General features: G+C 38.3%; 1 protein-coding gene across 3 annotated transcripts in view; it reads left to right on the top strand.

Annotated features, from left to right (window-relative positions):
- P4HA2 (prolyl 4-hydroxylase subunit alpha 2) overlaps positions 1–22350 on the top strand; it is a 156220-nt gene that overhangs the window by 42535 nt on the left and 91335 nt on the right. For all 3 annotated transcript variants that reach the window (XM_053717188.1, XM_053717186.1, XM_053717187.1), the window contains exons 5-8: positions 10311–10448; positions 10688–10927; positions 15768–15967; positions 18649–18825. In XM_053717188.1, the coding sequence (XP_053573163.1) occupies positions 10311–10448; positions 10688–10927; positions 15768–15967; positions 18649–18825 (755 nt within the window). The remainder of the gene's footprint in view (positions 1–10310; positions 10449–10687; positions 10928–15767; positions 15968–18648; positions 18826–22350) is intronic.

Raw genomic sequence — 22350 nt, 5'->3', positions numbered from 1 at the left:
TCCCAGTTCTCTACACCTGGGATATGGATTGCTGACAGGTGGCAAGAGTGAGTCTCTGCCCAGCGAATTATCTTGGAGACTTCTGACATCGCTAGGGAACTCCTGGTTCCCCCTTGATGGTTGATTTAAGCCACAGTCGTGATGTTGTCCGACTGAAATCTGATGAACCTCAGTGTTGCTAGCTGAGGCCAAGCCAGAAGAGCATTGAATATTGCTCTTAACTCCAGAATATTTATTGGGAGGAGTTTCTCCTCCTGAGTCCATGAACCCTGAGCCTTCAGGGAGTTCCAGACTGCACCCCAACCTAGAAGGCTGGCATCTGTTGTTACAATTGTCCAATCTGGTCTGCGAAAGGTCATACCCTTGGACAGATGGGCCCGAGATAACCACCAGAGAAGAGAATCTCTGGTTTCCTGATCCAGATTTAGTAGAGGGGACAAATCTGTGTAATCCCCTTTCCACTGACTGAGCATGCATAATTGCAGCGGTCTGAGGTGCAGGCGCGCGAATGGCACTATGTCCATCGCCGCTAACATTAAGCCGATTACTTCAATGCACTGAGCCACCGTGGGGCGTGGAATGGAGTGAAGAACACGGCAAGCATTTAGAAGTTTTGATAACCTGGACTCCGTCAGGTAAATTTTAATTTCTACAGAATCTATTAGAGTCCCTAGGAAGGAAACCCTCGTGAGAGGAGATAGAGAACTCTTTTCTTCGTTCACTTTCCACCCATGCGACCTCAGGAATGCCAGAACTATCTCTGTATGAGATTTGGCAATTTGAAAGCTTGACGCCTGTATCAGGATATCGTCCAGGTAAGGAGCCATCGCTATGCCTCGCGGTCTTAGGACCGCCAGAAGTGAGCCCAGAACCTTTGTAAAAATTCTTGGGGCTGTAGCCAACCCGAATGGAAGAGCTACACATTGGTAATGCCTGTCTAGAAAGGCAAACCTCAGGAACTGATGATGATTCTTGTGAATCGGAATGTGAAGGTAGGCATCCTTTAAGTCCACTGTGGTCATGTACTGACCCTCTTGGATCATGGGTAAAATGGTTCGAATAGTTTCCATCTTGAATGACGGAACTCTGAGGAATTTGTTTAGGATCTTTAAATCCAAAATTGGTCTGAAGGTTCCCTCTTTATTGGGAACCACAAACAGATTTGAATAAAACCCCTGTCCTTGTTCCGTCCGCGGAACTGGATGGATCACTCCCATTACAAGGAGATCTTGTACGCAGCTTAGGAATGCCTCTTCCTTTATCTGGTTTGCAGATAATCTTGAAAGGTGAAATCTCCCTTGTGGAGGAGAAGCTTTGAAGTCCAGAAGATATCCCTGAGATATGATCTCCAACGCCCAGGGATCCTGAACATCTCTTGCCCACGCCTGGGCGAAGAGAGAGAGTCTGCCCCCTACTAGATCCGTTGTCGGATAGGGGGCCGCTCCTTCATGCTGTCTTAGAGGCAGCAGCAGGCTTTCTGGCCTGCTTGCCCTTGTTCCAGGACTGGTTAGGTTTCCAGGCCTGCTTGGATTGAGCAAAAGTTCCCTCTTGTTTTGTAGCAGAGGAAGCTGATGCTGCACCTGCCTTGAAATTTCGAAAGGCACGGAAATTAGACTGTTTGGCCTTTGATTTGGCCCTGTCCTGAGGAAGGGTATGACCCTTACCTCCAATAATGTCAGCAATAATTTCTTTCAAACCAGGCCCAAATAAGGTCTGTCCCTTGAAAGGAATGTTGAGTAATTTAGACTTTGAAGTCACATCAGCTGACCAGGATTTGAGCCATAGCGCCCTACGCGCCTGGATGGCAAATCCGGAATTCTTAGCCGTTAGTTTAGTCAAATGAACAATGGCATCAGAAACAAATGAGTTAGCTAGCTTAAGAGTTCTAAGCTTGTCAACAATTTCAGTCAATGGAGCTGTATGGATGGCCTCTTCCAGGGCCTCAAACCAGAATGCCGCCGCAGCAGTGACAGGCGCAATGCATGCAAGGGACTGTAAAATAAAACCTTGTTGAATAAACATTTTCTTAAGGTAACCCTCTAATTTTTTATCCATTGGATCTGAAAAAGCACAACTGTCCTCAACCGGGATAGTGGTACGCTTTGCTAAAGTAGAAACTGCTCCCTCCACCTTAGGGACAGTCTGCCATAAGTCCCGTGTAGTGGCATCTATTGGAAACATTTTTCTAAATATAGGAGGTGGGGAAAAGGGCCTATCCCACTCCTTACCAATAATTTCTGTAAGCCTTTTAGGTATTGGAAAAACATCAGTACTCACCGGCACTGCATAGTATTTATCCAGCCTACACAATTTCTCTGGCACTGCAATTGTGTCACAGTCATTCAGAGCAGCTAATACCTCCCCAAGCAATACACAGAGGTTCTCAAGCTTAAATTTAAAATTAGAAATCTCTGAATCAGGTCTCCCACAGACTGAAGCTCTCTCTCTCTCAGTATCAGACATGGCTCTTACAGCATCTACGCGCTCTGTATCTCGTCTAACCCCAGAGCTATCGTGCTTGCCTCTCAATTCAGGCAATCTGGATAATACCTCTGACAGGGTATTATTCATGATTGCAGCCATGTCCTGCAAAGTAATCGCTATGGGCGTCCCTGATGTACTTGGCGTCATATTAGCGTGCGTCCCTTGAGCGGGAGGCGAAGGGTCCGACACGTGGGGAGAGTTAGTCGGCAAGACTTCCCCCTCGACAGACCCCTCTGGTGACAATTCTTTTATAGATAAAGACTGATCTTTACTGTTTAAGGTGAAATCAATACATTTAGTACACATTCTCCTATGGGGCTCCACCATGGCTTTTAAACATAATGAACAAGTATCCTCTGTTTCAGACATGTTTGTACAGACTAGCAATGAGACTAGCAAGCTTGGAAAACACTTTAAAGCAAGTTAACAAGCAATATAAAAAACGTTACTGTGCCTTTAAGAGAAACAAATTTTGATAAAATTTGAAATAACAGTGAAAAAAGGCAGTTACACTAACAACATTTTTACAGTGTATGTAACAAGTCAGCAGAGCATTGCACCCACTTGCAAATGGATGATTAACCCCTTAATAACAAAAACAGAATAATAAATGACAAAAACGTTTTTTAAACACAGTCACAACAACTGCCACAGTCTACTGTGATTGTTACCCTCCTCAAACACGACTTTGAAGCCTTTTGAGCCCTTCAGAGATGTCCTGTATCATGCAGAGGGAAGCTGAATGTCTCTGTCAGTATTTTTAGCTGCACAGAAAAGCACTAAAATAGGCCCTTCCCACTCATATTGCAACAGTGGAAAGCTTCAGGAAACTGTTTCTAGGCAAAAATCAAGCCAGCCATGTGGAAAAAAACTAGGCCCCAATAAGTTTTGTCACCAAACATATATAAAAACGATTAACATGCCAGCAAACGTTTTATATTACACTTTTATAAGAGTATGTATCTCTGTTAATAAGCCTGATACCAGTCGCTATCACTGCATTTAAGGCTTAGCTTACATTAATCCGGTATCAGCAGCATTTTTCTAGCAAATTCCATCCCTAGAAATATATTAACTGCACATACCTTATTGCAGGAAAACCTGCACGCCATTCCCCCTCTGAAGTTACCTCACTCCTCAGAATATGTGAGAACGGCAGTGGATCTTAGTTACTTCTGCTAAGATCATAGAAATCACAGGCAGATTCTTCTTCTAATGCTGCCTGAGATGAAACAGTACACTCCGGTACCATTTAAAAATATCAAACTTTTGATTGAAGTTAAAAAACTAACTATAATACACCACTCTCCTCTTACTACGTCCATCTTTGTTGAGAGTTGCAAGAGAATGACTGGATATGGCAGTGAGGGGAGGAGCTATATAGCAGCTCTGCTGTGGGTGATCCTCTTGCAACTTCCTGTTGGGAAGGAGAATATCCCACAAGTAATGGATGATCCGTGGACTGGATACACTTAACAATAGAAAGTTATTTAATCAACTTTTATACTATGGCCAATAGTTCCATCTATTTGGAAGACTTTAAGGAGTGTTTTGTATAAACCCCCCCATCATTGTAAAACAGATCTTTGGTTAATTTTATAAATGCGCCCCAAATGCCCCCCAAAATACAGTGGTGTGTATTTTATTAAAAAATAAAAATTGTACTAGGCAGTATTTTGGGGGTAAAGTTGGCGGGAGTGCGGTGTTAGAAACCCCCCCTGAAAAGTGCCTTTACAATGCGGTCTATGGGAACTGTGTGTTCCCAGTAAATATATATGTATATGCTTATATACATATATATATATATATATATGTGTTAATATGTGTGTATATATATATATATATGTATATATATATATATATATATATATATATATATATATATATAGAGTTATATAGTTATATAGAGTTGTAAATAAAAATTACATTTAATCTAATAATTTGATAAATTTGCTACACATTATTTTGGAGGTGTTGAAATGCAAGGCTGAGTCATGCAAAAATGGCGTGCTCTAACAAATTTAAATATGTAATCTTTGCAGTAAAGTTACCCTTTATCTGTTCATACAGTTGAAGGAAATAATTTTAGTGAATCTAATACTAAAAAGAATGAGTAGTTTAAAATGATATACAAGGGAATTTCATTATTTTTCTGTGTCATTATTGCTTACCTGATAAATTTCTTTCTTTCCGGATATGGAGAGTCCACAACGTCATTAAATTACTATTGGGAATATCACTCCTGGCCAGTAGGAAGAGCATCACAGCAAAGCTGTTAAGTGTCACTCCCCTACCCATAATCCCCAGTCATTCGACCGAAGGGGAATGGAAAAAGAATATCACAAAGGTGTAGAGGTGCCTGAGGTTTAGTAAAAAATAACTGTCTTAATAAAGGGTGGGGTCGTGGACTCTCCATATCTGGAAAAAAAGAAATTTATCAGGTAAACATCAATTTTGTTTTCTTTCCTAAGATATGGAGAGTCCACTACGTCATTCAATTACTAGTGGGAACCAATACCCAAGCTAGAGGACACCGAATGAACAGGGAGGCAGAACAAGACAGGCAGATCTAAACAGAAGGCACCACCGCTTGAAGCTTTTTACCAAAAGAGGCCTCAGCTGAGGCAAAAGTATAAAATTTGTAAAATTTGGAGAAAATATGCAGAGAGGACCAAGTTGCAGCCCTGCAAATCTGTTCCATAGAAGCTTCATCTTTGAAAGCCCAAGAAGAAGCGACAGCCCTAGTGGAATGAGCTGTAATTCTCTCAGAAGGCTGCTGTCCAGCATTCTCATAAGCAAAAGGAATCACACTTCTCAACCAGAGGGAAAGAGAAGTAGAAGTAGCCTTCTGACCCTTTCCTGAGAAACAAATCCTTAGTCACCTGTATGTAGAATTTTAGAGTACGTACAACATCCAAGTTGTGAAACCTACGTTCTTTATGAGAAGAAGGGTTGGGACAGAGAGAAGGAACACCAATTTCCTGATTAATATTTCTATTCGAAACCATATTAGGAAGAAACCCCAATTTAGTACAAAGAACCGCCTTACCCGCATGAAAGATAAGGTAAGGCGAATCACACTGCAAAGCCGAGAGTTCCGAAACTCTCTGAGCAGAAGAGAGAGCAATAAGAAACAAAACCTTCTAAGATAGCAACTTAATATCTATGGAATGCATCGGCTCAAATGGAGCCTGCTGCAAAACTTTAAGAACAAGATTAAGGCTCCAAGGAGGAGCAACAGGTTTAAACACAGGCCTGATTCTGACCAGGCCCTGACAAAAAGATTAAGCATCTGGCACATCCGCCAGACACTTGTGTAACAAAATAGAAAATGCAGAAATCTGACCTTTCAGAGAACTGACTACCAACCCTTTCTCCAGACCTTCCTGGAAAAAAGACAAAATTCTAGGAATCCTGACCCTACTCCAAGAGTAGCCCTTAGATTCACACCAATAAAGGTATTTACACCATACCCTATGGTAAATTTTTTGAGTAACAGGCGTGCGAGCCTGGATTATGGTCTCAATGATGGACTCAGAAAATCCACACTTAGGCCCAATGGGCCGCCAGCAGGGGGTGTCAATCAACCCGATCGTACTCGATCAGGTTGATTTCCGGCGATGTCTGTCCGCCTGCTCAGAGCAGGTGGACAGGTTATGGAGCAGCGGTCTTTGTGCCCGCTGCTTCATAACTGCTGTTTCTGGCGAGCCTGCAGGCTTGCCAGAAACACAGGGCATCAAGCTCCATTTGGAGCTTGATACATATGCCCCTTAGACTGAACTAAGCATTTAATCTCCAAGCAGACAGCTTCAGAGAAACGTGGCAACCTCCAAGGTGGCTGAGAAGACATCTTCACTAGGTCTGCATACCAGATCCTGCAAGACCATGCAGGAGCTATTAGAATTACCGATGCTCTCTCTTGTTTGATACGAGCAATAACTTGTGAAAGGAGCGCAAACGGAGGAAACAGGTATGCTAGACCGAAATCCCAAGGAACTGCCAGAGCATCTATCAGAGCGGCCTCAGGATCTCTTGACCTTAAACCGTACCTTGGAAGATTGACGTTCTGGCGAGAAGCCATCAGATCCAACTCCAGCACCCCCCCATTTGAGGGTTAACCTGGAGAATACTTCCGAATGGAGAGCCCACTCCCCGGGATGAAATGTCTGTATTCTCAGGAAATCCGCTTTCCAGTTGTTCACTCCAGGAATGTGGATGACAGAGAACAATTGTGAGCTTCTGCCCACTGAATAATCCGGGCCACCTCCTTCATGGCTAAGGAACTCCAAGTTCCACCCTGGTGGTTGATGTAAACCACTGAGGTGATGTTGTCCGACTGAAACCTGATAAACCGGGCTAAGGACAATTGAGGTCAAGCCATCAGAGCATTGTAAATCGCGCTCAACTCCAAGATGTTTATGGGGAGAGCATACTTCTCCCGAGTCCATAATCCCTGCACCTTTAACGAGTCCCAGACTGCTCCCCAGCCTAGCAGGCTGGCGTCCGTAGTCACAATCACCCAGGAAGGTCTCCGGAAGCATGTGCCCTGAGACAGATGGTCCTGAGAAAGCCACCACAGGAAAGAGTCTCTTATCGACTGGTCTAGATCTATCCTCTGAGACAGATCCGAATAGTTTCCGTTCCATTGTCTGAGCATGCATAATTGCAGAGCTCTCAAATGGAATCAAGCAAAGGGAATGATATCCATAGAAGTGACCATCAGACCAATTAGCTTATACATTGAGCCACTGATGGCCGAACAGAAGACTGAAGAGAGAGAGGCAAGAGGAGAGAATTTTGGATTTTCTGACCTCCGTCAGAAAATTTTTTCATAGATAGGGAATCTATTGTGGTCCCTAAGAAATCTACCCTTGTAGTTTGAACAAGGGAACTCTTTTCCAGATTCACTTTCCAACCATGGGAACGTAGAAAAGACAACAAGATCTTTGTATGAGAGTTTGCTTGTTGAAAAGATGGCGCCTGAACAAATATATCGTCCAGGTATGGCGCCACTGCAATTCCCTGAGACCTGATCACTGCCAAGAGAGCCCCCAGAACCTTTGAGAAAATTCTAGGAGCTGTGGTGAGGCCAAACGGAAGAGCCACAAACTGAAAGTGTTTGTTTAGAAAGGCGAATCTAAGGAGTTTGTGATGATTCCTGTGGATAGGAACAATAAGATACGTGTCCTTCAGGTCTATAGTCGTCATGAACTGACCCTCTTGGACCAAAGAAAGAATGGAACGAAAGGTTTCCATTTTGAAGGACAGTACCCTGAGAAACTTGAAGAGGCACTTTAGGTCTAATATGGGTCAACCTGCGCAGCAGTAGGTGGAACAGAAACCTTACTATCTGAATGTCTAATTTTCCTCTTGCATTTTCCCAGCATAGGAAAAGCCGATAATGCCGTAGATACTGCAGAAGATACCTGTGCAGTAAAATCTGCAGGCAAATAAACTACTCCGGGAGGTTGAGAGGAAATGCAGGGCACTGTATGTGACGCCATAGAGGCTTGGGACGTTTGAGGAGAAAGCTGTGGCATTGCCTGAACAGCATCATCCTGAGAGACATTGGGCTCAGAGAGCAACAATTTATCTTTAAATTTAAGTGTTTTAGCTATGCATGCAGCACAGAATTGCATAGGTAAAACAATTTGTGCCTCTAGGCATAACAAGCATTTCTCAAAAAAACACAGAGTCTTGGTCCATGTACTAAATAAAGAATTCCCCAAATTGTAGAATTTTTTTTAAATACACTGTCACTTTAAGAATTTTTAATACCTCAATTTGGCAGCCAAAAGTCTCTAAAATGATCGTATAGTTGATCGACACTGAAGAGACTGAAATTCAATGACGCTGCTCTGCTCTGTGAATATATGACAGCAGAGAGAAGTCACATGACCGTCAGAGAGAGGAAACTATGCAGCAAGTCAAAGGCGCATGCTTCCCTCTGCCTACAACAAAAGAAGCAAGTAGCTGCAGCTGGTTTCAAACTCAAGCAGTTTGTCAGTTGCCACACACATACTAATAAAGTATTTCAACAAAATTAGCCCAAAGAGGAAGAACGTCCCAATAAAGGGAAGATTAACCCCTAGTCCCAACATACATAATGTGCCTGCCCACTGCCAAAGAAAATCCTGTATAAAGGATTTAAAAAATGTCCCCATCTACTGCTTATGACATATTCTTCTGAAGTGCAAGTCTCCAAGACCTAGAAGACAAAAGCACTTACCTGCAGTCTAACTGTCCGGCAGAAAGACAGCTCATAAGGCGTGAAAGGACACATACTCCTTACACAGACCTGTAGAAAAAGAAAGAACAGAGTAACCAACTCTGGCTTTCTGTACAATGGACAGCAATGTGATAGGAAAGAAAGCAAGGACTACTTCACAACTTCCTAACTGCTTTAAAGCCACCACTACTCTACTGAGGAGTTTGACGTTGACTCAGCTAAACCCAAATCCTTGCTTGCAGGGAAAAGTACCCAAAAAAGGAATTAATTTCTTCAGACACCAAACTTCACCTCCTCCATTGATAGAGGCAAAAAGAATAGCTGGGGATTATGGGTAGGGGAGTGACACTTAACAGCTTTGCTGTGGTGCTCTTTTCCTCCTCCTGCTGGCCAGGAGTGATATTTCCACTAGTAATTGAGTGACGTTGTGGACTCTCCATATCTTCGTAAAGAAAATAATATACAATTGCATTTTTTCTGACATATTAGCCAACAGCACATGTAATTGCTTTTACATAAAACCCAGAGCATGTTTTGTAGACTTCCTTGGTCTGTTTTAGTACTTTGCTACTAAGGGCGCTGCAATGTGCCAAGAATGGAATCATATTCTGAGGACAGTAATTGACTGGAAACTTTTTCACTCTGCCATTTAATACTACAAGAATAACCCTTGACATTAGTATAGCATAGCAGACTTGCATATTGCCGCTTGTTTAATGAAAAGCTAGAATAAAATAGCAAAATAATTTAGTGCTATATATTTTCTTATATTAAATTGCACTTTTAAATTAATTATTTCTGTTAAATTAGATCAGAATAATCCAACATAACATTAAATGACCCCCAAGACAACTTAATAGTGCTTTTTTTCCCACCTAAATGTTTATATTTAGCACATGGTTGTGTGATGCATTTGGCTGTGATCATTCACATGTATGCCTGGAGCACAAACTGCAGGATTCAGATATCTGAGCCTCCAATATTCTATCTACACACAATTGCTTGATCAGTGCAGAAGCTTATTTATATCTTCTTTACCAGCAAATGAGGTAAGATAAGACATACTCAAGATGGTATTTTGGGGTTTTCTCTGACTAAAAAAAATAAAGCAAATTCTACTACTACTTCTAACACACTTACTTTGTCTGCATATATTTGGCAGTACAGAGATTATTTAGTGATATGTGTTATATGTGTGTGTATATATATAATACAAAAAGTCCAGCACTCACTATGCTAAATAGTCGTCGGGGTGCATCCCAAAATATACACAAAAAATAGTCCAAAGAGAGCACTCGCCGCGAATCAAAGTGAATCTTTTAATCCAGTATGTAAACGTTTTCGTGGGAGTGACCCGATCATTAGACACTCCCATCAGACACTCCCAGAAAACATTTACTTACTGGATTAAAAGATTCACTTTGATTCACGGCGAGTTCTCTCTTTTGGACTATTTTTGTGTGTGTGTGTGTGTGTGTGTGTATATATATATATATATATTGACTTTAATGTCCCTTTAAGAATGTCTCCTTGTACAAAGAAGTTCCCATTAATTAGAACAAGACACTCACACATATAGGATTTGTCTTCTTTATAGGCTTTATTGCAAACCTCACGTTTCAGAGAGAATTCTTTCCAAGTGCAGAAGATGAAACCGGAGCAGCCAAGGCTTTAATGCGTCTGCAGGACACTTATAGGCTTGATCCCGACATCATATCCAAAGGAAAACTGCCAGGTTAGTGTGTATTTTATTAGTAAATAATACATATTTTTTTGGCTTCATTCTTACTTGTTCATTTAATTAGTTTTTTTTCCTGTTGTATGCAAAGTTGAATAATAATATTCCAAACTGTGTAATCTGTTTATATTAATGTTAGGTTGTAGCATGTAGAAGAACTGGAAACAAATGTTGCTACTATTTGTATTTCTTTATTTACATACTTTTAATTTCCTTTTTTCCCCCAACACATACAGGAACTGACTACATCTCATCATTGTCAGCGGATGACTGCTTTGGCATGGGAAAAATTGCCTACCATGAAAGTGATTATTACCACACTGTACTATGGATGCAGCAAGCTCTGAAACAGTTGGATGAAGGCGAGGAAGCTGCTATTAGTAAAGTAGAGGTTCTAGACTATCTCAGTTACACAGTTTTTCAGCTTGGGGACCTTCAAAGAGCCGTTGAACTCACCAGAAGGTTACTAGTTCTAGGTAAGAACATTTCCTCCAGATGTTATTCATATATTTACTAAGTACCTAGGCAACAGTCGACTACAACACAATTAAACATGTGTGAGGAATGATTTTTGGGTCGATTTGAGTTTTCAGTTTTTTTGGAACATCAGCTTGTATAAGAAAGATACCCTAACAAGCAAGCTGTTTTGACAAATTAACATGACCTCTACATTTAAAGGGATATAAATGTCAAAACTAAAATGTGCATAGATGCATTTCAATTTTAAATAGAAGCATTTTTGCAATATACTTTCATTACCAACAATGCTTCTAGTAAAAATGTATTACTGTATTTTTCAGTGGCATATGCACATATGCTGTGAGGGCCTGTGCACCATTATTCAAGCTCAGAGAGCTGGTGATGATGTGTTTTGTGTCTATGAAGACTTCATTTGTGTCATACAAGTCATTTCTGACTCCGTGAGAATGTGCAGTGTTTAAATACTGATGCACGGCCCTCACAGCATATATGTGACATTGAAAACCAGTAATACGTTTTCCTAGAAGCATTTTTGCTAATGGAAGTGTATTGCAAAAATGCTTCTATTCACAATTTAAACGCACCCATGCACATTTAAATGTTGACCTTTTCATCCCTTTAAGATGCAACATAGAAAATTCATGTATGCAAGGATGTTTAAACTATAGATGTTTGTTCTGATGCATTATGAGGTACATGAAGCATTAGACTTGATAACAAAATTTTTTCTGATTCTTACAATTTTAAGTTGATTTTGTTGGGAAAAAAATGGGGTTGTTTTGTCAGAATAGTTGGTTCCTAATCTTATCTCATAGGAGGCAAACAAAACATACAGGATAAAACTGCCTCTCTATGCCTTCCATGAATTTAAGAAATATGGACGCTTGTACCAATACATGCCATTATATTATTATATAGAAGATAGATAAGTGCCAGTGAATATAGGTAAAATATTATATACATTTATTTATAAAACAATTCAATATAGCAAAATATCATAAGGTATATGCATATATATAGAAGATATAATAAAAGCAGAGCCACAGCACTACGTTTAAACAGTCAATACAAAAGAGATGTAAAAAGTGATTAAGTGGCGAGACAAAAAGACTACTTGCGCGGCCAGATCTGTAATCCTTACTACTCATTTCAGGGCTCCTCCCCTTCCTCAGGTGAAACCAGATTGCAGTTTCAAGTTGAAAGTAAAATGTTTTTGCCGAAGTTAGAGTATCACACCTGCATTAACATATTCCCCCATAGAAGTAAATGGAGAAAAAAAAAAAAAAGTGGAAAAAAAAATACTCACTCGCAAACCTGATTGCATACTCTCAAGTGCGCTAACTTGACATGAAAATATGAATATTTTAGATTCCAATGTTCTGCACATAGCAGAATATGTTCTATTTATTTATAAATACATATTTCTACATATTTATTCAGAAAAGAGGAAACCAATGACACTACTTGTAATGTACAAAGACTCTACATAACTCTTATTTATAACTATTCTCCTGTGTTGAGATTGAGTTATTCAGAGTATTGGTGCTGTGTATTGAATTGAAATTTGAAAAAAATAGAGGTTGAAGAACCCCTTGCTAGAGAATACACTTATAGCACTCAGTCACGTAACACTATGGGGCATATTTATCAATGTGCGAGCGGACATGATACGAAGTAGCGTATCATGTCGGCCACACATCGATAAATGCCGACAGCATACGCTGTCAGCATTTATCATTGCACCAGCAGTTCTTGTGAACTGCTGGTGCAATGCCGCCCCCTGCAGATTCGCTAGCAGGGGGTGTCAATCAACCCGATCATGTTCGATCGGGTTGATTTCTGTCCGCGGCCTCAGAGCAGACGGAAAAGTTAAGGAGCAGCGATCTTTAGACCGCTGTTTCATAACAAGGGGCATCAAGCTCCATATGGAGCTTGATAAATATGCCCCTATGTGTCTGTTAATATTGTGTAACTTTAATAGGTAATACTGATAGATAGTCTCAGATAAAGAGTAGGGGTCTTTTATTTATCATTAAGTCTAGGAATATGACCCTACGAGATTTTAGTGAAAAAATTGAACAATTTAGTAATGACTTAGCTCCCTGGAGCAATGATGAGGATTATAAAGATATACAACTAGGTATTATAAATAATCTAAAGGAAATAAAAAAAGACTCTATAGAAATAAAAAATAAAAAAATGACTAGAGACACAATGGACTATAGTCCACAAGAAAACATAAATACACCTACCACATCTGAAAATAACATCCTAAATAAAATTGATGATAACCCTATAAGCAAAATGACTGGTTAATTATTGTGCTCCCGCAAACAGGCACATTTGCCCGTTTGCAAAAGCGCAATAATTTAGCGGTCCACTTATAATGTAGCCCAAAGTGTTTATTCATTATGTACATATTTAAATATCTGGCCCTAATTGTCCAAAACAAAGGACATAAAATAAACATACTCAGGAGGCTTTTCAAGAGTTATATTTGTGGACGTCTCTAAAATTGCAAAGCCTTTTAAAATATATTAAAAAATTATAGTTTTTATTATGTTGATCATTTGTTGTACCTTTTTAATAACACACCATAACCAACTTTGGGTCCATGGCCCAAATGCTGCCCCTGCACTTTTTTTAAACCCCTTGGGGGAAAAAACAAACAAACAAAAACCTAAGAATGTGTGCCATAGTTTTTTTGGCCCCATGACAAAGCGGAAATAAAAATGTGTGCTTTCGGGACTTCTTGTGTTTGGGCAAACAACGTGGCCAAAACTCAAAAAAGCCCTCTGTAGTGGAGAACAATAGATAGAGGGTACTCTATAGCCTTACTTAAATCTAGCCAGAAATTTATATGCGGCCCTTAAAGTGATGGTAAATCCAAGCGTATAAGAAACGCTAGGATTTACCATCACTAAAAATAAACATTAGTTTCAGTCATCATTTAGTAAAAAAACGGTGTTAAACTCACCCTATGGAGCTGAATTATCATTGTCTGGCGGACATAATACGCTGTAGCATATGCTGTCAGCATTTAACATTGCACAAGCAGTTCTAGTGAATGCCACATGCTTGCTACATCTGTTTTTATAACTGGATTAATTCTTAAATAAATTTTATGCTTGCTAAATCTGTTTTCTTAAATAAATTTTATGCTTGCTAAATCTGTTTTCTTAAATAAATTTTATGCTTGCTAAATCTGTTTTTATTACTGGATTAATTCTTAGACGAATAGCCACACTTTATGATACGTCTATATAAGAATACTTCGATTCCAATCTATTAGCTCTGTATTACATATCCCTAATACACTTATTTATAAGGAAAACTACACTACTGCCACCTTTTTTCCCCGTAGCTGTTGAGCGCATACACACAACCCTTTACTCTTTTTACCTAGTGAATGCCACCCCCTGCAGATTTGCGTCCGCTAGCAGGGGGTGTCAATCAGCCCGATCGTATGGGATCGGGCAGATTGATGTCCGCAGCCTCAGAGGCAGTAGACCAGTTAAGGAGCAGCGGGCTTGCGCGGAAACAGGAGCATCAGGGGCTGTTCGGCCCTTGATAAATCGACCCCCTTATGTGCCTCAAGTATATTGCTAACTCGCCTCCGACCGCCCAAAGCACAGCGCTCTTCTTCAATGAGGTGACGTTTCCACCTCCAAACCAAAAGCCATGCAAGTTATCTGACATCCTAGCATGGCTATGTGGTTTAGAGTTAGAAATGTCACTTTTTGCCCAAGGCGCTGATTTTAGCGATCTACTTGCTGCACAGATAGGGTGAGTTTAACACCATTTATTTAGTAAGTGATGCTATAAACTAATGTTTAGTTTTAGTGATGGTAAATCCTAGTTTTTTTCATATGCTTGGATTTACCACCATTTTAAAGGGGCAGTATACGACAAATTTTCATATAACTGCATGTAATAGACACTACTATAAAGAAGAATATGCACAGATACTGATATAAAAATTCAGTATAAAACCTTAGAAAAACTTACTTAGAAGCTCCCAATTTAGCACTGTTGAGAGATGAGATTAGCCTGAGACACCCAGTGAAAGAGGCTGAGAGCAGAACCTCTCCCCCTACCCGCTCCCCTGCATATGAAAAGACCCATTATACAAACAGAAGCAGTCTGAAGTCTGTATACATCACTGGTTTTCAAACTTGTCCTCAGCCCTCCCAAACAGTCCAGGTTTTCTGGATTACCCTGGATGAGAGCAGGTATAAAACACATGTTTATTAATCAGCTGATTGTTTCACCTGTGCTCGAGTTCAGATATCCTCAAAATGTGGCCTGTTAGGGAGGGCTAAGGACAGGTTTGAAAACCAGTCCAGTGGGTTACATCTAAATCTTTGGGGCTTGGTTAGGAGTCTGAAAATCAGCACAATGTTATTTAAAAATAAGCAAAACTATACAGTTTTACAAAAACAGTACCAGATGGGCTATATAAATGTGTCATCTACAAAACATTTATGCAAAAAAAAAATCTAGTGTATAATGTCCCTTTAAGAATTTTAAAATATCAATCTATGGCCCCCATATGTATACTTTAATACTTTTTTTTATTCTTTAATGTTCTGCTTAAGTAATTTATAACATTAAGTCGGTAAATGGATTCAGATTATAAGTATGTTTTTAATATTTTTAGAAAAAGAAAAATCCAATAACCTAGATAAGATAAATTTTACTAAAGACCACTGCGCTGCATTCTACTGTGACATTTATCAGTTGTTGTTTTGTAGGGCTTTTATTCTATTTGTAATCACAATTTTATTTCTTTTATTAACATTTCAATTCACTTCATTTATATTTCTTCCATTATAGATTCTAGTCATGAACGAGCTGGAAATAACTTGAGATATTTTGAGAAATTATTGGAAAAAGAGACTTCAGAAAAGAAGCTAAATAAGACGTCCACCACTGAGGCTCCAACAACAAAAGACGGGATTTACAGCAGACCCCTGGATTACCTGCCTGAGCGCGATACCTATGAAGCGCTGTGTCGCGGGGAGGGAGTGAACATGGTAATTTATACCCTGCAAAACTCGTTTCTAGTGAAATTAAAAGGACAGTAAAAACATACTTAAACTTTCATGATTTAAATAGATCATGCGATTTTAAACAACTTTCCAATTTATTTATTTTATTTACTATTATCTAATGTGCCTTGTTTTCTTTGTATCCTTTGTTGTAAAGCAGACTTAGGTAGGCTCTGGAACAGCAATGCACTTCGGGGAGCTAGCTTCTGATTGGTGGGTGGCTGCACATGAATGCTTCTTGTCATTAGTTCCCCACAGTGCACTGCTGCTGCTTCAGGTAAATGATATCAATGGAATGAAACAAATTTGATAATAGTAAATTGGAAAATTGTTTAAATTGAATGTTTTATCTGAATCAAGAAAGAAATGAATGGTAGGTTTAATGTTTCCTTTAAACTGCCTTTTATGCCACCTGTTTGGAATTTCAATGGGGATTAGAAAATGGCATAAGGTATTTATACACGAGAAAGCAATAATGTTGTAGTAATATGGAATAAAATGGGAGCATATAATAACTTTATATTGTTTAGCAAACTCACTTAGATATTGAAGATTATTTTGCTAGACATGAGGTTTTAAAAGCTAGAGAGAATATTCAGAGTGATAATATTACGGACCATGCTGATAAATCATAAAACTGGTACTACAATGTTGATCACATATTCATATATAGTTTCTTATTTTTACAGATGCAAAGCACTTTTGTGTTGGTGGTGTGTAAGTCAGTCTTTCCAATTGTGTTATTAAATGCTCAAATTAGCGAATAGGAATTAGCAATATAGTACATGCATTATTGCTGACTGATATTAAATCCTATAAATCGGTACTAAAGCATATGTATAATGCATGGTATAGACAGGTAACATTGTTAACCTTAAAGGGACAGTCTACCCAATAATTGTTATTGTTTAAAAAGATAGATAATCCCTTTATTACCTATTCTCCAGTTTTGCATAACCAACACTGTTATATTAATATATTTTTATCTATGTGATTACCTTGTATCTAAGCTTCAGCAGACTGTACCCTTATCTCAGTGCTATTTACAGATTTGCATTTTAGACAATTAGTGCTGACTCATGAATAACTGCACAGTTTTATCTACATGGTACACATGAACTAGCAGTGTCTTGCTGTGAAAAGCAATACACATGCAATTAAATAAGAGGTGGTCTGCAGGCAGAAATGTAGAGGTTTAAAGGCTATAAAGTATTTCAATATAATAAAGCTGGAAATGAGTAGTAAAAGCATTCTCTATCTTATAAAAAAATGAAACATTTTGGAGTAGACTGTCCCTTTAAAGGGACATGAAACCCAAACATTTTCTTTTGTGACTCAGACAGAGCATACCATTTTAAAAAAGTTTCCAATTTACTTCCATTATCAAATTTGCTCCGTTTCCATGACATTCTGTGTTGAAGAGATACGTAGGTAGGCATCGGGAGCACTACATAGCAGGATATAATGTTGCTATCTAGTGCTCTTGCAAAACTACTGTCATATAGTGCACAAGAAATTGTCAGACACCTAAGCTTACGACCCTGCTATTCAACAGATACCAAGAGAATGAAGAAAAATTGATAATATAAATAAATAAAAAAGTTTAAATTAAATGCTCTATCCATACAATTAAATATTTTTTGGGGGTTTCATATCCCTTTAAAATTAGTTTTGTAATATATGAATTATTTAGTTTTAGCCAGGAAACAGCATAACACTTGATAATTAGCACTATAAAATATGCATTATTTGGATATAGTTAGGTAACAGCATGGGATATGTAATTTGTAGTATATACATTAGTAATATTATAGTGAGATATCAGTTTAAACCAGTATGTGCATTGTTCATGATATAACAAGTGTAGAACAAGAGAAATTAATGCCAATGTATATGCATTATCCATAGTGGCCTAGATTACAAGTTGGGTGCAAAAGTTGTAGTGCTATTGAGCCCTAACACCAATCAAGTTAAATCAATATCACTCTTATTCTTGAGCTTTTATTACAAGCTTAAAGTAAAAATATCACTTGAGTGAAAGCCTCATGCACGGTCTGATAGCATTGCGGCGGTAACTCCCTCTCCTCACAGACTTCTGTGGGACGGACTACAAACCCTGCTTGAGTGCTAATCCAAAATAGTTTAAATATCATTGTTCTTTGCTCAGAAAATTGTATTTAAAAAAACAAAAAAAATATATATATATATATATATATATATATATATATATATATATATATATATATCGTAGTCATGTGCATTCACCGATTTCATTAGTACACGGAAGAAAGCATTATCTGTTACGCTCCACTTGTAATCTAGGTCAGTATAGGCACGTGGAATCATTTTGAAATTATCTTATCTTCACATTTGCACAAACTTTTAATTTGTTCTTGTGCCTTAGAAAAGAATAAAGGGGTTTGATCCCAAATAACTATTTCTCCAGATAAGTTATTACTTGGCTATACTTAGTATATTTCAACTGGAAGGATGGGTTACTGGTCCCTTTAGACTTCTAAAAGGCATTTCTGGTTATCAGTGTACATCAAAAAGTATACACCTTGCTTTTAGTTTTTTTAATAGATCAGTATTTATTTAAAGATGTTAAAGCCATGAGCTGTGGTCTTCATATATCTGTATTCATTTTTTTAATTATTTTTTTATAGAACCCCAGAAGGCAGAAACGGCTTTTCTGTCGGTATCACGATGGAAATAAACATCCTCTTCTAGTCTTAGGTCCAATTAAGGAAGAAGATGAGTGGGATACTCCTCATATTGTTAGATATCTTGATGTCTTATCAGATGAAGAAATTGAGAAGATAAAGGAACTTGCTAAACCAAAAGTAAGTGTTTTAAACACAGTCTATCCCTTTCTTTTTGTATTTGTTTTTTAAAACTTGTCCAGTCCTGTTTATTTGAACATATATTTACTCTGAATTAGAACAAGCTGGAGAGTGTGTAATTTTACCTTCCTTATTGTATTAAAGGACCACTAAATGCAGTTGAATTACATAATTAACAAATGCATATTAAAAATACAATGCAAGAACACCTACTCTGAAAGTCAAATAAGCAGTAGATTTGTTTTTTTCTGGCAAATTTATTTTTCCTCCCATTTTCCGGCCCCCTGTATCATGTGACAGATTATCAGCCAATCACAGACTACTAATGGTATACCCTGTGAGCTTTTGCACATGCTCAATAGGATCTTGTTCCCCAGAATGTGTGTATATATAAAAAGACTGTGCAAAATTTGATAACGGAAGTTTAAAGTGTCTTAAAACTGCATCCTCTTTCTGAATCATAAAAGTTTATTTTGACCTAAGTGTCCCTTTAAGTAATTCTAGTAGTAAAACATTTGAAAATGTAGCATTGAAACTTGCATTTTGTTGTCAATCTGCATTGTTTTTTTAACACACTTTTAAAGGATCTCCTCTGCTGAGTTCAATTCAAATGGGCTGAGCTTGCTGGAAGCTATCTCTCTAGAAAAAGTTAACACTTAAGTACTGGCATTTTCATTGTAGGCGGTGGTTTCAATGTGCAAAAACCAGCTATTTCAGTTGCAATACATTTAAAGCAACAGTAATGTTTAAGGGACAGTAAAGTCATAATTAAACATTCATGATTTAGACAAAGCATACAATTTTAAACAACTTTTCAATTTATTTATATTATTTAATTTGATTCCTTCTCTTGTTTTCTTTGCTGAAAGGTTTCTCTAGGAAAGCTCAGGAGCTGCAAAGAACCTAGGTTCTAGCTGCTGATTGGTGGCTACATATATATATATATATATATATATATATATATATATATATATATATATATATATATACCGGTTGTTATTGGCTCACCCATGTGTTCAGTTAGAAACCAGTAGTGCATTGATGCTCCTTCAACAAATAATGCCAAGAGAATGAAGCACATTTGATAATAGAAGTAAACTGGAAAGTTGTTTAAAGTTGTATGTTCTACCTAAATCATGAAAGAAAATGTTTTGGGTTTCATGCCCCTTTAACATTAAGCTTTCACGATTCAGATAGAATATGCAGTTTTGTTATCCTATGTTGAAAGGCATACTTAGGTAGGCTGAGGAGACTGGAAGATATCTGCTGATTGGTGGCTGCACATATACTGTATGTATCTTGTTATTGGCTTACATAATGTGTTCTGTTAGCGCCTTTAAGTGTATTGCTGCTCTTTCAACTAAGAGAATGAAACAAAGAGAATGAAGCAAATCTGATAATAGAAATACAACTGTTTAAAATTGTATGCTCTATCTAAATCATGGGTTTCATGTCCCTTTAATACTGTGCTGCTGTATACTATGTCTTTGGAAACACATTGAATGGAAATTAATTTTACAGTACATATCCCTTTAAGGACATATATAAATGAGATTCTAAAATGACCAAACAATCACTGTGTAGAATCTAACAGCATTAGGCTTATAAAGTCTGAGATAGGTTTTCTGATTCTTTTAGAAGTGTAAAAAACATTTTTAGCATGAAGTTACAGAAAAAATGGCAAAATAAATAACAAATGGATAGTGCAAAGTTTTTTTTACTATACATAATTAAACATTTTGGGCCAGATTACGAGTGGAGCACAAAATTTAGTTTTCTCAATTGTGCGCTGGTATTAGATTTGAAGAGTTCAATATTCCACAACACCATAAGGTTAATAACAAGTCTTTTTTATTGAAGCATAAATAGCACAGATATTAGATTTGACCCACAATGTGAATGCAACCTTACGTTCGCATTGCTTGGATGCTTTGCACTTATGAGAGCGGGCTTTCATAGGTTCTAATGGGAGCCTCGTTCTGGTGCCGTCATACACGGCACAGAACATAAGTGCGGCGAAAGTCGTAAGTCGTGCAGCAATGGGCAGTAGATTGTAAATATATATTTTTGGGTAAATATGGGTATATATACATATATAAGTATGTAAGCATATACTGTACATATATATTTACAGGGAATACACAGTTCCCCATAGACCTCTGGGGCAGAAGGTAATGGAGCACAGTTTGTGGTCCATTACCAAATGAAGGCAGCTCACCGACACAGATATTGATACAAACAATCAAATTGCTAGAAAACAGCACTATGTATAGGGCACAGAACCCTAGGTCAGCTACTTCCAAATCACATATGAGAAAATAAAGATGAGTTCCAGCCTCCAAATTCTCTTAAAGAGGGGATGATGGGTCCCTATACTACAGAAAAGGGAAATTTAGAGGGTGTGGTGGGTTTCTACATCACTTTCACCTGGAGGGGTGGGTGATCCCTATACTACAGAAAATAAAACCACACAAACTCCTCCCCCCCAAACTGCACACTGGCATACTGCCAGTAACAAAGATGGCTGTGCATTAGGATGGGGGATTAGGGAGGTGGGATGGTGAGGAGGGATATATACAATACAGAAAATAAATAAATAATTCAATAACAACAACAAAAACCCTTAGCCACATATTGGGAGACTAGCTGCCATTACCTAAGAGAGCTGTTTGGGATGGTGGCATGAAATATATACCGAAATGTGCCTAGATCAATATGTTTGGTTCTCTAGTTTAAAAATATGTATATTTTTGGGGGTCAATTTTGAAAATTTAGGCAGTTCTGATATATCAAATGAGAGTTACCCCATTGCATATGCAGATAAAGACCTTGCAATTACCAAAAATAATACAAACTATATAGAGTACTTGTTTGGTCTTATCTGAATCAAGGGATGCTAATGAACACATTTTGAATTTTTTTTTTTTTACCAGTTAGAGAATTACAGAAAGAATACATAGCTTGTTTAAACTGTCATCCACTGAAAGCTCTTTCACCTAGATTTAGAGTTCTCCATTAGCCTTAAAAAGCAGCGTTAAGGGGTCCTAACGCTGCTTTTTAACGTCCGCTGGTATTATGATTTAGGGAGGTACAGGTGTACCACTCACCTTTCTTCCACGACTTTTGGCTACCGCAAATCCCCTTACGTCAATTGCGTATCCTATCTGTTTAATGGGATTTGCCTAACGCCGGTATTACAAGTCTTGGAAGAAGTGAGCGGTACAGCCTCTACCTCCAAGACTCCTACCACATAAAAAAGTCAGTAGTTAAGAGTTTTATGGGCTAACGCCGGAACATAAAACTCTTAACTAAAGTGCTACAAAGTACACTAACACCCATAAACTACCCCTAAACCGAGGCCCCCCACATCACAAACACTAAAATAAAATTATTTAACCCCTAATCTGCTGACCGGACACCGCTGCCACCTACATTATAGCTATGAACCCCTAATCTGCTGTCGCTAACATCGCCGACACCTATATTATATTTATTAACCCCTAATCTGCCCCCCCCAACGTCGCC

The sequence above is a fragment of the Bombina bombina genome, chromosome 6 (assembly GCF_027579735.1).
Source record: "Bombina bombina isolate aBomBom1 chromosome 6, aBomBom1.pri, whole genome shotgun sequence".
Lineage (NCBI taxonomy): Eukaryota > Metazoa > Chordata > Amphibia > Anura > Bombinatoridae > Bombina > Bombina bombina.
Note: the sequence above shows the minus strand (reverse complement) of the source record. Positions and strands in the feature narration are given on the sequence as shown.